Here is a 12591-nt window from a genome sequence, read left to right on the forward strand (position 1 = left end):
GCCTGGCCGAGACGCGAATGTGATAGGGCTAAGGGGGCCCCCCATGCAGGCTGGACCGCAAACGAGGGTCGCAGATTCACAGGTTACTGTAAGAAGACTGTAAGAAGAGTACTTCTTCCCTCCTGCCCCACCATGCTTCGAGCCATGGCTTAGTGACTATCTTAATATCAATCCCGCCTGGCTCAGATCCTGCCCAATAGCACAGAGCTGCTAAGACTCTTACCCCCCGGGCGAGTGAGAAAAGCTACGCAATCGGAGTTGCGCAGCCAGTCATGTCCGAACAACCCCTGGCAGATAGATAGGCAGCCCTTTTTCGCTTCGAGGTCTGGTTGCACATGGCGCTCGGGGTCCAAAGCAGGTCGAAGCCCAGATGTGATCATGGTTACGTGGTGGCGTCTAAAGTAGAGGTACCGGTACGGGCGATAAAGGATAAAGGAAGACGGAGATGTCTCTCTTCGTCGAGGGTTGTCTCGCTTGCTGGGTCCAACTCCAATATTTACTCGCTATCAAAAAATGCGATAAACGCCATCGCGGCACTGGCTCCACCCATTGGACGGGCAACGGAGACGCGGACGCGGAATGAGGGTCCGGTGGGCGCACAAGAGCAGGCAGAGCGGATCGTCTCAGGATTCAGGAAGTATAGACCGTCAGTCAGTCAGTCAGTCAGTCACCGGGCACAGAGAGGAAACTCCGGCTTGCGCAGCGCCAGCGGCTCTAATGCATCCAAGAATTCTCCCGAGCGGCAGCAGTGATTCCTATTCAGAAAGATGGCTGCTGGCGGCCAACTAGCGCCTACATACTCTAGAATACTACTGATTGATAGTCAGACCGGGGGAGGGGGAAGGGTCATCACAAGCGCGAATGTGACCTGCAATTCCCATCACTGCTCGAGCGGGTGGTGCTCTTTCCCCAACCATTCAGCATTCATTTATTCAATCAAAGCACCGACTGAAAATAGAAGTTCTCTGGAAAGAAAGAAAGAAAGAACACGGCACAGCTCACAGAGCACAGAGCACTATCGGAGCTAAATACAAATTAACACTTTTCCTGCACTCCACCCACAGCCCAGGTCTCCACCGGCAGAGTTTTCGCTTTTCACCGTCCCTTGCTTGTTTCTCGGAGCCGGAGATCTAGAACTGCGACTGTTGTTATTGTTGTGGTGGTGGTGTTTGTCTATATCTCCCAAGTATGTCTGTACGGTAATGTACATACAATACGGAGTTCTCCGTACACAGCCAGCCAAATATTACGACCACCACTCTGAGTCCTTCTCAGATCACACCTGCCGACTTTTGATTGATGATTGGACTATCAATCTGACTGCGACACGCCAATTGAGGACCCCTCGGCTATGCCTGGCTGTATCTCACTCACTCCGATGTGTACAGATCTCCTCTGCAGCCGACCGATGCCAAAAGACCACACCTCCCTCTCTCTACGCCGTGGTTTTAAACGCGATCCTCCGTCGCCATTCATCTGCCGTGTTTACTTCGCATCCCAGCCACATGCCGATCCCACGCGCGCGCACTCGCGACTGGAATTCGGGAATAAGATGTGGGAGGGAAGTATGTAGCATTGTGTGGGTGACGGATGCATGCCCTTGCCCTGAGCCCTAGTCATCAATGGATGTCCAAATAACTACGAAGTAAACCGTTGTTTAGACGCTCAGCAGCATTGGCACAGCAACAATGGCACAGTCGCACTTCTCGAATCCAGCAACTCCACCCACGGCACAGTCCAAGCTGCCTAGTAGTTCCCTACGTAGGCATAGACCCTAACTTATGCACCTCAATGCAATAGACGATCTATCCCGAGAACCCAATCAACCAGAAGATACTCCAATCCCAAGGATTTACGTTCTCCGGACGGAGCCTGAGTACTTACAGTAGGTAGTCTCCAATCCGATCATGGATCCAAGCCAACCTGCCAAAAACCAACCAACCAACACCGTCACCCAGTACTACATAGTACCTATGTACAGTACATCTATACCCCAAGGACCCTCCTCCCTCTCCTCCAATACGCCATCATCATCATCATCATCTTCTTCTTCTTCTTCTTCTTCTTCGAAATTTCGATACGCTATACAGCGTACGCCCTACGCTAATAGCCGCTGCCCGTTCACGGCCACGCGCAATGCTACCGACACCCAGACTACCCAACCCACCTTACCGTGCAAGCAACAGTGACAGTCCAGACCCCCTCCCCTCATCGCCTCATCGCACCGAATTTAACATGTACTGTACCCATTATTCCCTGCAAGCATTCCGACATCCGCGAGAAGTCAAAAGTCAAAGATTGAGGGGTTTGTGCACTAGACCAGAAACGCACGTTTAGGCGTAGCGGTCCATCACTAGAACCCTGGTCCTGGGGAAATGTGTTTGTCGACGTTGGGTGTTTGACACCCCCCTTCCCTTTTGTCTGCTACATGACCTACCTACCTTTAAGACTGGAGGGTAATGTAAGTTTCAAGCGGGGTCAAGGTGTCAAATGCATCGTTTCTCAGGATAGTACTGTACTGTACTGTACTTCTTCGACTGGAGATTGCATGGATGGACTAGACTGGACTGTCTAGGACTGGACTGTCTAGGACTGGACTGTCTAGGACTGGACTCAAGCCCAGGTGGATTGAGCCCCGCTTCAACTCCCCAGGTCTCGTCTTAGATAAACAGAGCTGCCAAGTTCCCAAGGGACAAAGTACGTAACCGAATGTCCAATGACACCCCTAGATTCATACTTTCATCTAGGTAAGGTAGCTAGCTGGATACATTCACCTGGCCCGATATCGGGGTGTTGATTCGATGTACGTACAGTCCAGTAGTCACGGTGGAAGTACTGTGCAGCCGTCCACACCGCTGCGTAGGGCTGTGGAAGTTAGAGGTACTACGTAACTACTAACTACTAAAATAAGCACGATAAGTACTGTACAAACTGATCGACAATATACCGTAAAATGGACAAACACCTAAGGCAGAAGTAAATCTACACTACCCCTCCGGGTTGGGTTCCCAACCCCACCGTTCTTTTGGTGTAGTGTACAGTACCTAGTGGGCTCCACGTGAACGTCATTCTGAGTTTGACATTTGAGATCTCGTGTTAAATCAGCGTTACATATACGTGTACACGATATGGTTTTGCGAAGTGGGGGCATGGTGTAGTAAATGTCTTCTTCGTGGGTCGGTGGTTCGGTGGGTGGATGAGTGGTGGGCTGGTACGTCTGTAGCAAGGCTGTCTATTAGTGCGTGGCTAGATAGGATGGTATAAGGATGGACAGAGAGACGGAACTGTCATCCTTAGTGGAATACCCAGTACCTGAGACACCAGATCCTGGCGTTGTCTCGGGTCTGTCGGACTCTGGATCGTGGAGTTTTGTTTGTGTTGGCTGGCTACCCAATCCGAATCACATGTTACTCTCCTGTTTGTCACTCGTGTTGACTTGGTGGAAAGCAATCAAATCATACACACATTGAGGGTGTTTCTTGTATGGGTCATATGTATGTACACGCATCCTAGGTATCTACTGTAGGGTCCTATGTACAGTATGTACAAAATCCAAGTCATCTATACTATACAAAGAAACCGTGATCCATCATCAAGCCATATCTACGTACCCCGTCTATTTCCCAGGCAGGCATCGGCATCATCACTGTTACACGATCATATATTCGCCTTCTTCCCGTTTGACCTGCATCACCTCGTGCCACCGGAATCCCTGTCTGCGCGGGGGAGGCGTCGGGGCCTCCGTAGAGAGACCATTCCAGCCGCCCAAGGCGCCAGCGCTCATATCGTCTGCCAGGCTCGCGTTTGCCTTCATGTGCTGGTTGCCGAGACCTGCTGCTGCACCGCTGTTGTAGGGATTCCCAGTCTCGGACACGGGAGGACTTCCCGCCCATATCTTTTCCAAGAGCTCCAGACAGGTCAGATTGTTGATAAACCCGGAATCCTTGGAGAGATACAGACACCGCTCCCGGATGATCGCCCGATGGCTGGACAGCACGCACTCGGAGCCCGTGATGAACAGCGGCCACAGGAGATACGCATCACACTGGACGGCCAGAATGTGAGTCATTGTCCGTTGCACAATTTGCTGGATACGAGGGTGGCCAGACGACAGATCGGGATGAGCCAGTCGCTCGCTGTAGAGAATCGCGGCGTGGCGAAAGGATTCAGAAATATGATTCACATCGTCCAGATGTTCCGGCGCCACCCTGAATTGGCTCGGAGGAGATGACGGAGGCGAGATGTAGGTCGTCACATGATGGGGAGACGATGATTGTCGCCGCCCCGAGTCAAACCTCCACGATTCAAGCTTCTGCCGCAGGCAGTGCCATTCGGCCCAGAACATGGGAGAAGCCGAAGCTGAGCTGGAGTTTCCCGCCTGTGGAGGAATGAACCTCGTAAACGACTCGGAAGGCATACCCGGTGTACTCGTTGAGCTGTACGCGATATGGGGAGGAACGGTGGTTGATGGGGCATGGACTTCAGGAGATGCCGAAGTCTGCGTATCTTGGTTTCGACTGAGGAGATTCAGGCGACCAAGCTGCGCAATGATTTTGAACAGGCTGGCATTACAGCCAGCCAGATTTTCAAGCCCCCATTCGCCATCCGAAATTGCGGTTATGTCTAGACAAGCTCCGCGAAGTTGGATATCCCGGTCGTTCGTAGTCGCTGTCATAGTGTCGAGCCAGGTGAACATGCGAATAAACCATTTCAATTCTTCGGTCACATGGGCGGCGCCGTTGCACAGCCGAATGGCCAGCAACTTGGTCACACCAGCGAACTGGGTCTTAAATTGCGCGACCCCCGTGTCACACCCATGGAAGAGGCATAAGACGAGTAATGTCGCGAGCACCGAGTCCGATAGCCGTTGTCGCGGATCAGCCAATTCTCCATTCAACGCCTTGACCGCCATACTTCTGTGAAGATGCTCCTCGCGCGCCGAAACTTTGGGAACATCAATACCAGCCTGGGTGTTCAAGGATGCCTCCGTCAAAGCCTGGTGAGCCAATGATGACATTCGTGCGGGCAGGGTACGCTCGGTAGACCTTGTGCCCCGTTCTCGTCTCTGGCGCATATTGCAAAGAGATAAAGTTGCTATAGCTTCTTGAAGCGATGCGCTTTCCTGCGCTAATCGCAGGACGTACGTGCGAAACGGATTGGTCGGCCCATCGAATGCAACGATCATTGGCGCAATCACTTCAGCATAATAGCTGATCAGGAATCGCAGGCGCGGTGTTCGTCCAATGGAGCGCGCTAATAGCTGCTGAGATAAGGACGGCGCATGATTTTCAACAACCCAAGGAGTCCTGTCCTGACCACTCTGCTCAAAACGCTCTACGGCTGTTTCTTCATGACCCGGACCGTCCCTGGCCTCTGCAACTGGTATTGAAGTCTGTATTGAGGCTGGCCAGACCGGCATTGCCCATCTCGAAGGAACCAACGAAGGAGCTGGTGTCGCGTGATGGCAGGCTGACACCGGTAGCGGTTCTGAACAAGGTAACGGACGTTTGGAAGTGGTTTGGTTGTCAGATGACACCGGAGCCGAATGCGATTGCAACTGATTTGCAGGTTGGTCTGACCTAGGACGTATCCCCAAATTAGAAGGTGTGCGACTGGCTTCCGACGAGTCTAACGTAGAAGAAATCGGTTTTCTCTGCGCAGGCGACTCCGATGCAGTGGAGTTTGTCGACTGTGTCGAATGTGATGCCCTCGACGCCGCTGTCGCACGAGACTGCGATGAGGCTGCAGCTGGCTGAGCCCCCGTCACCGGCAAGGATAGTCCTCGAAGCTTTCCCCGACTGGCCACCCCTACTCCCCATGTCAAAGTGGTCTTATAGCCTGCGCAATCGCGGCCATTGTCCAGACATTGGGAGCAGTACGGCCGTCTCCGATCGCATTGACTCGCCTGTCGAGCACAGGTAAAACAGTCATCGGCTGCCTGGCTGATGACTGTTCTCTTCCGTCTTTTCCGCGGAGGTGCAGCGGAGACCGGCGGCGATTTGCGCCCCTGCCCCGTTGGCAGAGGATCCATCATAGAGCCGACTAGAACTCGTGGACTGGAGGAGAGGTAAGCATGAACAAGCTCAGACAAGCCAAGTGGAGGTGACCCGGGGTGCGGGGTCCCATGGATGATAGATCAAGCAAAGCAGGAGGGTAATCGCGTGGTCAAGTTGACACTGGCAGGATGGGTGTAGTAGTGGCAGCAGCACCGGCAAAGCTTATATACAGGAACCGACAAGGGATCGAGGTGACTGGGAGAAGTGAAGTTGGATAGTTCGAGATTTTATGACACAAACATATCAGAGATGACCCCCATTAGGCCCTCGTTCTAGCTTGCAATGGGTCCTGGCAAGGTGGACGGGCAGTGAAGGGCAGAAGCGGCGATCGTTGCGGTATCATCCGCCCTTAGGAGATGCCGACCCGGATATTAAACTAAACTTATGAACTTCTTAGTACAGTACACGGTGAACACGGTGGGAGAAACTCTGTAGTTGGAGTTGTTGAGTCTCTGTATTTGTCAAATTAAAATTGCCCCTAGCTGTAGGCTCCATTTTAAGGTCCCCGCCGGTTGGTCTTGGACCATGGTTGAAGCTTGAGTAGAGGAAGACGATTGAGGAATAGGAGAACTGATGAATAATGCCTGAGGGAGGCAGCGAGAAGGAAAGATGGGGAGGGAGGGGAAAGAGGCCCAACTGGGATTAGTGCGGCACATGTTCCCACCGGGCTGGATTCGGGTCTGGCCGGCCTTCTAAATCTATTACTCCTTTGGGGCAATCTTCTGCATCTTCTGCATCTTCTGCATCTTCTGCAATCTTCTGCAGCAAGTGGGCTTTTTTTTTACACTTCTCGGTCGAAACCGATCATCGCTTGAGGATCCATTCAATCATGCATTCAGGTCTTCAACGGTCCCATTGCCGGATATAGGAGTTAGCTCGGCGCCATGATAACCCGTCCCAACCTCAAACCTCTCCTCCGGGAGCTGTGGCTGCACTATATGATCGATACGGTTGCTATTCACCGGCCTTCTTAGTCTGTGTTCATATTCGTCCGACGATTGCACGAAGCATTTCTTTCCCAGTAAGCTGCAAGGCATTGGGAACATGATTCCTTGAGTCAGCCAGCACGAAAAAAAGAACATCCACCGACGTCTACTCAGTATCTCCAGACCTACAATGACTCGTAGACGTTGTTATTTATAGTGGTGCGCAACGTAAGTCCTGGATTCTGCCACCGCCTACCCAAGGGAGCGCATCTCTCGACGATCGCCATCCATTTACCAACCATGGATTCTATCTCGACGGCGTCGAGGTCAATTGAGACCGACATTCATAACTCGAAAAAGAGCTAGCTGTATGGCTGCAATTGTCCGACTATCCCTAGTCTGATTCATCCACCCACCATCCTTCCAATCGATCAGCGTTTGAGGCCTTCCACAGCCCGATCATAATCCAGGCCGTGATTCGCATCTCTCCTAGGACAACAACATCTCCGCCAATCCTCCCTACGAAACCCCCTATTCCCAAAGTCGCCTATCATGTTGGCTCATGCGTGAGTATACTGCACGAATATCTGCTATCGAATCGTCTGGTATCCCTGTATCCACCGAACCACCCTTCAAGGTCGACGAAACGCACCCAGCCAAGAAACGAATCGCCTGCGTGAAGACTGCTAGCCAGCCAATCTCTCGATTGAGACGCGGTCTCACATACCAAGATGCCGATCCTTCGACCGGGTAGACTCAAATCTTTCATCACGGCCACGGGCGCCTTGCTCCTCATCTGCACCGTCTATGTGTACTGGGCACCCCCACCGGCGTCGGTAGTCCCCAGCACCGTCTTCGAAGTCCCTGTAGTCGAACGCCAAAATGTATTCTGGAAGGTCTTGAAACCGATCCTTGAAGAGAATGGGCCAAACTGCCCCTCGCCTGGGCACACCGACGATGCCGGCGCCGTCGGCTTTGACGCCACCTCCACCGATCCTCGCCCCGACTTGACAACCCTCGAAGAAAAGGACCTACATACCATGGAGGAGGCGCATGCGCGATACATCGAGGCGTGTCGGACGTCCGAGAAGCTGCGACCCATCCACTCGCCCGGCACTCGAGGCGTGGTTTCGACGGCGGGCGGAACCTACTTTCCCGTGTTCTTGTCGTCGCTGCGGATGCTCCGACGCTTGGGCTCGACGTTGCCGGTGGAAGTGTACATGAAGGACACCGATGAGTACGAAAAGCAGATCTGCGACGACATCCTCCCCGACCTAGGCGCACGGTGCCTGGTCCTCTCGGACGTGGTCGGCAAGAACGCGATCGAGCACTACCAGCTCAAGATCTTCGCGGTGCTGTTCTCCTCCTTCGAGGAGGTCATCTGGATGGACGCCGACTGCTTCCCGCTGACCAAGCCCGAGGTGCTGCTGGACGCGGACCCTTTCAAGTCCGCGGGGCTGGTGACCTGGCCGGACTTCTGGGCGATGACCGCGTCCCCGCTCTACTATAACATCTCGCGCCAGGCGATGCCGCCGATGTCGGCGCGCGCCTCCTCGGAGGCCGGGGCGTTCCTGGTGTCGAAGAAGACGCACCAGATGACCCTGCTCCTAGCCGCGTACTACAACTATTACGGCCCGTCGCACTATTTCCGGCTGCTGTCGCAGGGGGCGCCCGGCGAGGGCGACAAGGAGACCTTCGTGCAGGCGGCGGCGGCGGTGGGCGAGCCGTTTTACGCGGTCAGCGAGCGGGTGCAGGCGGTGGGCCACGCCAAACCGGGCGGCGGGATCTCCGGGTCGGCCATGGTGCAGACGGACCCGATCGCGGACCACGCGCTGACGAGCGCGGGCCAGTGGCGCGTGCAGGACCCCGCGGTGGCCCCCGCGCCCCCGGCCTTCTTCATCCACGCCAACTACCCCAAGTTCAACCCGGGCGAGAAGGTGTTCGGCATGAAGTGGGAGACGGCGCCCACGCTGCGCGCCGACGGCTCCGACGGCCGCGCCTGGCTCGTCCCCGAGGACACCGTCCAGCGCTTCCGGTACGACGTCGAGCGCGCCTACTGGGCGGAGATCAAGAACGTCAGCTGCGACCCCGCCATCAGCTTCTGGACCTGGGAGCGCAAGGACGAGATCTGCGAGAAGGTCGAGGCGTACTGGGGCAATGTCTTTGCCGAGCCGCATGACGATGATCCCAAGTTTGGTTGAGCGCCTGGTCCTTTTTTTGTCGTGTGATACCAAACGGTTGTTGTCTTTTCTCTGCTTCTTTTCAACCTAACGGGCATGCGTTATGAATGACACGGTTTTGGGGACCGTTGTGTACATATCACGTTTAGTTACGATTCTACACCATGCATGTTTCTACAATCTTCAGTCATATATCACAGATGTTGTACCAGAGCGAGGCTTATACTCTCCATGGTAGATGCTAGCAGGACGTTCTAAGGATTAGAGCCCTCATACCTGCCATCATATATAGTGTCCACCCACACTACGCCCAACTAACGCCAAACACAAACTCAAGCCACTCTACACCAGACACTACAAATCCCAGAATGCATAGCTGAATGTCCAAATCAATCATCATTCACAAAAAAAGGTCGTCATCATAGATTTGGGAACACGAGAGAAAAAAAGATATTATACATAAAGTCCAGCTTCAGGCATATTTCCGACCTCTAGTGCTTGATACCCTTCTCCTTGAGTCTCTGCTCGTCCTCGGCCTGGAGTTCGGCGTCGATCTGGGCGCCCTTGGAGGGCTTGTTGCCGTGGAGCTTGGCCTGTTGCACGGTGGAATTAGTATAACTGAAGTGTGGTAGATCAGGGCAAGGGGCAAGGGGAAAGGGCAACGTACAGGCTTCGTGGGATCCTGCTTGCTGAGCTCAGCCTCGGGGTCCTTGGTGAAGTTGTGGTGGTGGTCGCTCTCGGGCTTGTTTTCTTGGGAGGCGAGCTTGTTGGCGATGGAGCGTTGGTCCTCTGGTACTGGGTTAGTATATTCATGGCGAGGGTGGTGAGGGGACACGGGGAGAAGAGGGGCACGTACTGGAGTCCAGGTTCTTGTGGCTGTGAGTCTGGCCCTCGGCGTAGCGGGTACGCTCGTTCAACTCGGCCTGGGGGACGTTGCGCTGGTCGCCGGCCTCGTAGATGGCGCGGTTGCCGACGCTGGACTGACCGGATCCGTGAGTAGACATGATTGTTGTTGGTGTGGGGGTGGTTGAAAGAAAAGGAAGGATTGATAGAGCTTGGTGGATTGATGCTGTGATCGCGAGTGTGTTTTCTGATCAAATGCAGAGAGGGATGGTTGACTTCAGGTCACTTTATAGAACCTCTGTCGAGGGAAAGAAGACCTAAGTTGGTGATGTCATGGGGGAGTGTCGCTGAGATCATAACCCGGTGGGGAACCGCACCCACTTTCTGCCAGCTCGGTGCCAAAACCGCTTTTTTTTTTCTGTTGCGTGCTGATGATGGATGATGTAGTGCTACTGCTCTTTTCGTAGCAACTTCTTGCATAATCGATGTCTCTCCTTCCCTCAAGTCGCAGTTGACGACATTGGTTGGACCCTGGCTGGTCCCGGTCAGTCTCGGCGGGTTTCGATTGGAATCTTTTCCGAGTCCACGACCAAGGGAAATGGATGGAGTATTCGATTGATCTTGGATCGAATCTTTGCAGTGGGCTTACTCATGCCCCGTTTGTGGGTTAATGCAGGCGTGACTGGCTTCTGTTACGGTTCATGTTCATGTTCGATTGTTGATCCCCTCGTACTCAGTAGACAAGGTGATATGCTCTGATATCATGGGTGGTGATTTAGGAGCTCTTTGCTCCGGAGGTAGGGATCCAAGATGTCTGTCCACCATTTCACATTGCATGATGGAGCTTTGATCGTTGGATTGTTCTACTCAAACAATATATCCTCACGCTCTGTTGTCGTCACTTTCAAGCAGCAGAAGCTCAAGCGTGATATGCGTTGGTGCGTCGACTGCTTGAGAACCGAATGCTGAAACTCTGCATCGGACAGACTGTACGTAGTAGAAATGCACATCGTGTCGAGTGCATAGGATCAAGCGAACGGAGTTCGCAAAGCTGGAACCATGAACAATGATCCCAAGTAAAGACACTCTGTGGACGAAGCACACCAAGACCTAGTCGAGATCCTAAGGCATCAAAATCGAAGCCAGCGAGCGATAAGTGGTGGTTATCGGCGATAAGAGGCTGTCTATCGATAAAAATGCACCAAAGCGGTTAGTGAGGGGACCCGCGGCCGGGCTTCGAGCAACTTTTTGTTCGCTCCGCCTAAATAACGTTAGATTCCATTACAATTCTTACACTCATTCCCACCCCACAGCTCAAACACCAAGGAGAAAAGACACAATGGTCAAGCGCAAGGAAATCAAAGACACCGACGTCGACATGGGGGGCACGGATCCCCGCGTCGAGAACGACTCCGACTCCGACGAGGTTTGTTTTTGCGCCGACCACTATTCCCCGAACACCCTCCCCCCCCCCAAGAAAGAAGCAAGAACGATACTAACTCAATGGCATCGCAAGGACATCGACATGGTCAACGTGGACTTCGAATGGTTCGACCCAGACCCGGAGGTCGACTTCCACGGGCTCAAGAACCTGCTGCGCCAACTGTTCGACAACGACGCCCAAGATCTGGACATGTCGGCGCTGTCCGACCTGATCCTGTCGCAAGCCTGGATGGGCTCGACCATCAAGACGGACGGCAAGGAATCCGACCCCTACGCCTTCCTGACGGTGCTCAACCTCCAAGAACATAAGGTCAGCCAGCCCCTGTCCCAAAACCCCGCAACCCACCACAAACAACTAACCCCATCCAAGGACAAACCCATCATCCAATCCCTAACGCGCTACCTGCACCAAAAAGCCACCACCAACCCCGCCCTCCACCCCCTCGTCCCCCTGCTGTCTGCCGCCCAACCCCAAAAAGTCGGCCTCATCCTCACCGAGCGCCTCATCAACATGCCCGCCGAGGTCGTCCCGCCCATGTACACGATGCTGCAGCAGGAGATCGCCCACGCCGTCGCCGACGGCGAGCCCTTCGACTTCTCGCACTACCTGCTCGTCTCCAAGACCTACGAGGAGGTGCAGTCCAAGCTGGACATGGAGGAGTCCCGCCCCCAGAAGAAGGGCAAGCGGTCTTCTGGCAAGACGGATCGGTTCTTCTTCCACCCCGAGGACGAGGTGCTCGAGAAGCATGCCCTCTGCGCCGGCTCGTTCGAGTACTCCCGGAAACAGGATGATGGGCACTCCGACTCCAAGCGCGCGTTCCAGGAGTTAGGGATCCGGACGAAGGGGAGTTTGATTCTGATTGAGAGGGGGCGGTTGGAGGGGGCGGTTAAGGCGATGGCGGAGTATGTGGGAGCTGGGGGGCAATAGATTTGGGGGGTTTTTGTGATTTGCGGAGAGGGGGAGGATAAAATACGGATATATAATGAATGGATGGATACGCGTAATGGCTGGGTGTTGTGGTTTTGTTTGGGTGTGTAGGTGTTGGCTTGATGGTTGTCGATTCCGTGCAAAATGCATGCGTGCATGTGTAGATGGAGGCATACACAGCATAGAGCTTGACTTACACAGTCGCAACCCCCAGG

At 54.0% G+C, this 12591-nt stretch overlaps 6 protein-coding genes across 6 annotated transcripts; 3 read left to right on the plus strand and 3 right to left on the minus strand.

Moving 5' to 3' along the window:
- Positions 1 to 1688: 1688 nt before the first annotated feature.
- On the plus strand, positions 1689 to 2189 carry BO82DRAFT_363980 (uncharacterized protein; the record flags this gene model as incomplete). Its single annotated transcript, XM_025636922.1, has 3 exons — positions 1689 to 1761; positions 1801 to 1885; positions 1982 to 2189. The coding sequence occupies 3 exons, from the start codon at positions 1689 to 1691 to the stop codon at positions 2187 to 2189; spliced, it is 366 nt and encodes a 121-aa protein (XP_025492773.1).
- Positions 2190 to 3447: 1258 nt separating this feature from the next.
- BO82DRAFT_59219 (uncharacterized protein) lies at positions 3448 to 6241 on the minus strand. The gene has a single exon (XM_025641364.1). It carries the CDS (start codon positions 6032 to 6034, stop codon positions 3650 to 3652), a length of 2385 nt encoding a protein of 794 aa, XP_025492774.1. The 5' UTR covers positions 6035 to 6241; the 3' UTR covers positions 3448 to 3649.
- A 579-nt stretch (positions 6242 to 6820) lies between these two features.
- BO82DRAFT_59225 (uncharacterized protein) lies at positions 6821 to 7199 on the minus strand. The gene has a single exon (XM_025641365.1). It carries the CDS (start codon positions 7136 to 7138, stop codon positions 6884 to 6886), a length of 255 nt encoding a protein of 84 aa, XP_025492775.1. The 5' UTR covers positions 7139 to 7199; the 3' UTR covers positions 6821 to 6883.
- Positions 7200 to 7293: 94 nt separating this feature from the next.
- BO82DRAFT_353537 (alpha-mannosyltransferase) lies at positions 7294 to 9368 on the plus strand. The gene has a single exon (XM_025634978.1). The coding sequence runs from the start codon at positions 7714 to 7716 to the stop codon at positions 9181 to 9183; it is 1470 nt and encodes a 489-aa protein (XP_025492776.1). The 5' UTR covers positions 7294 to 7713; the 3' UTR covers positions 9184 to 9368.
- A 176-nt stretch (positions 9369 to 9544) lies between these two features.
- Positions 9545 to 10312, minus strand: BO82DRAFT_353538 (uncharacterized protein). The gene is made up of 3 exons (XM_025634979.1): positions 10019 to 10312; positions 9830 to 9951; positions 9545 to 9755 (listed from the first exon to the last, which is right to left on the minus strand). The coding sequence occupies exons 1-3, from the start codon at positions 10164 to 10166 to the stop codon at positions 9654 to 9656; spliced, it is 372 nt and encodes a 123-aa protein (XP_025492777.1). The 5' UTR covers positions 10167 to 10312; the 3' UTR covers positions 9545 to 9653.
- A 958-nt stretch (positions 10313 to 11270) lies between these two features.
- On the plus strand, positions 11271 to 12376 carry BO82DRAFT_431509 (protein-transporting protein BCP1; the record flags this gene model as incomplete). Its single annotated transcript, XM_025640705.1, has 3 exons — positions 11271 to 11431; positions 11522 to 11758; positions 11819 to 12376. The coding sequence occupies exons 1-3, from the start codon at positions 11345 to 11347 to the stop codon at positions 12374 to 12376; spliced, it is 882 nt and encodes a 293-aa protein (XP_025492778.1). The 5' UTR covers positions 11271 to 11344.
- Between the last annotated feature and the right edge of the window lie 215 nt (positions 12377 to 12591).

This window comes from Aspergillus uvarum, assembly GCF_003184745.1.
Source record: "Aspergillus uvarum CBS 121591 unplaced genomic scaffold BO82scaffold_21, whole genome shotgun sequence".
NCBI lineage: Eukaryota > Fungi > Ascomycota > Eurotiomycetes > Eurotiales > Aspergillaceae > Aspergillus > Aspergillus uvarum.

Coding starts and splice junctions, on each gene's coding strand:
- BO82DRAFT_59219 (XM_025641364.1), bottom strand. CDS start 6,034: ATGATGGATCCTCTGCCAACGGGGCAGGGGCGCAAATCGCCGCCGGTC.
- BO82DRAFT_59225 (XM_025641365.1), bottom strand. CDS start 7,138: ATGTTCTTTTTTTCGTGCTGGCTGACTCAAGGAATCATGTTCCCAATG.
- BO82DRAFT_353537 (XM_025634978.1), top strand. CDS start 7,714: ATGCCGATCCTTCGACCGGGTAGACTCAAATCTTTCATCACGGCCACG.
- BO82DRAFT_353538 (XM_025634979.1), bottom strand. CDS start 10,166: ATGTCTACTCACGGATCCGGTCAGTCCAGCGTCGGCAACCGCGCCATC. Junction 9,952..10,018: donor CCACAAGAACCTGGACTCCA/GTACGTGCCCCT, acceptor ACCCAGTACCAG/AGGACCAACGCTCCATCGCC. Junction 9,756..9,829: donor AGCAGGATCCCACGAAGCCT/GTACGTTGCCCT, acceptor ACCGTGCAACAG/GCCAAGCTCCACGGCAACAA.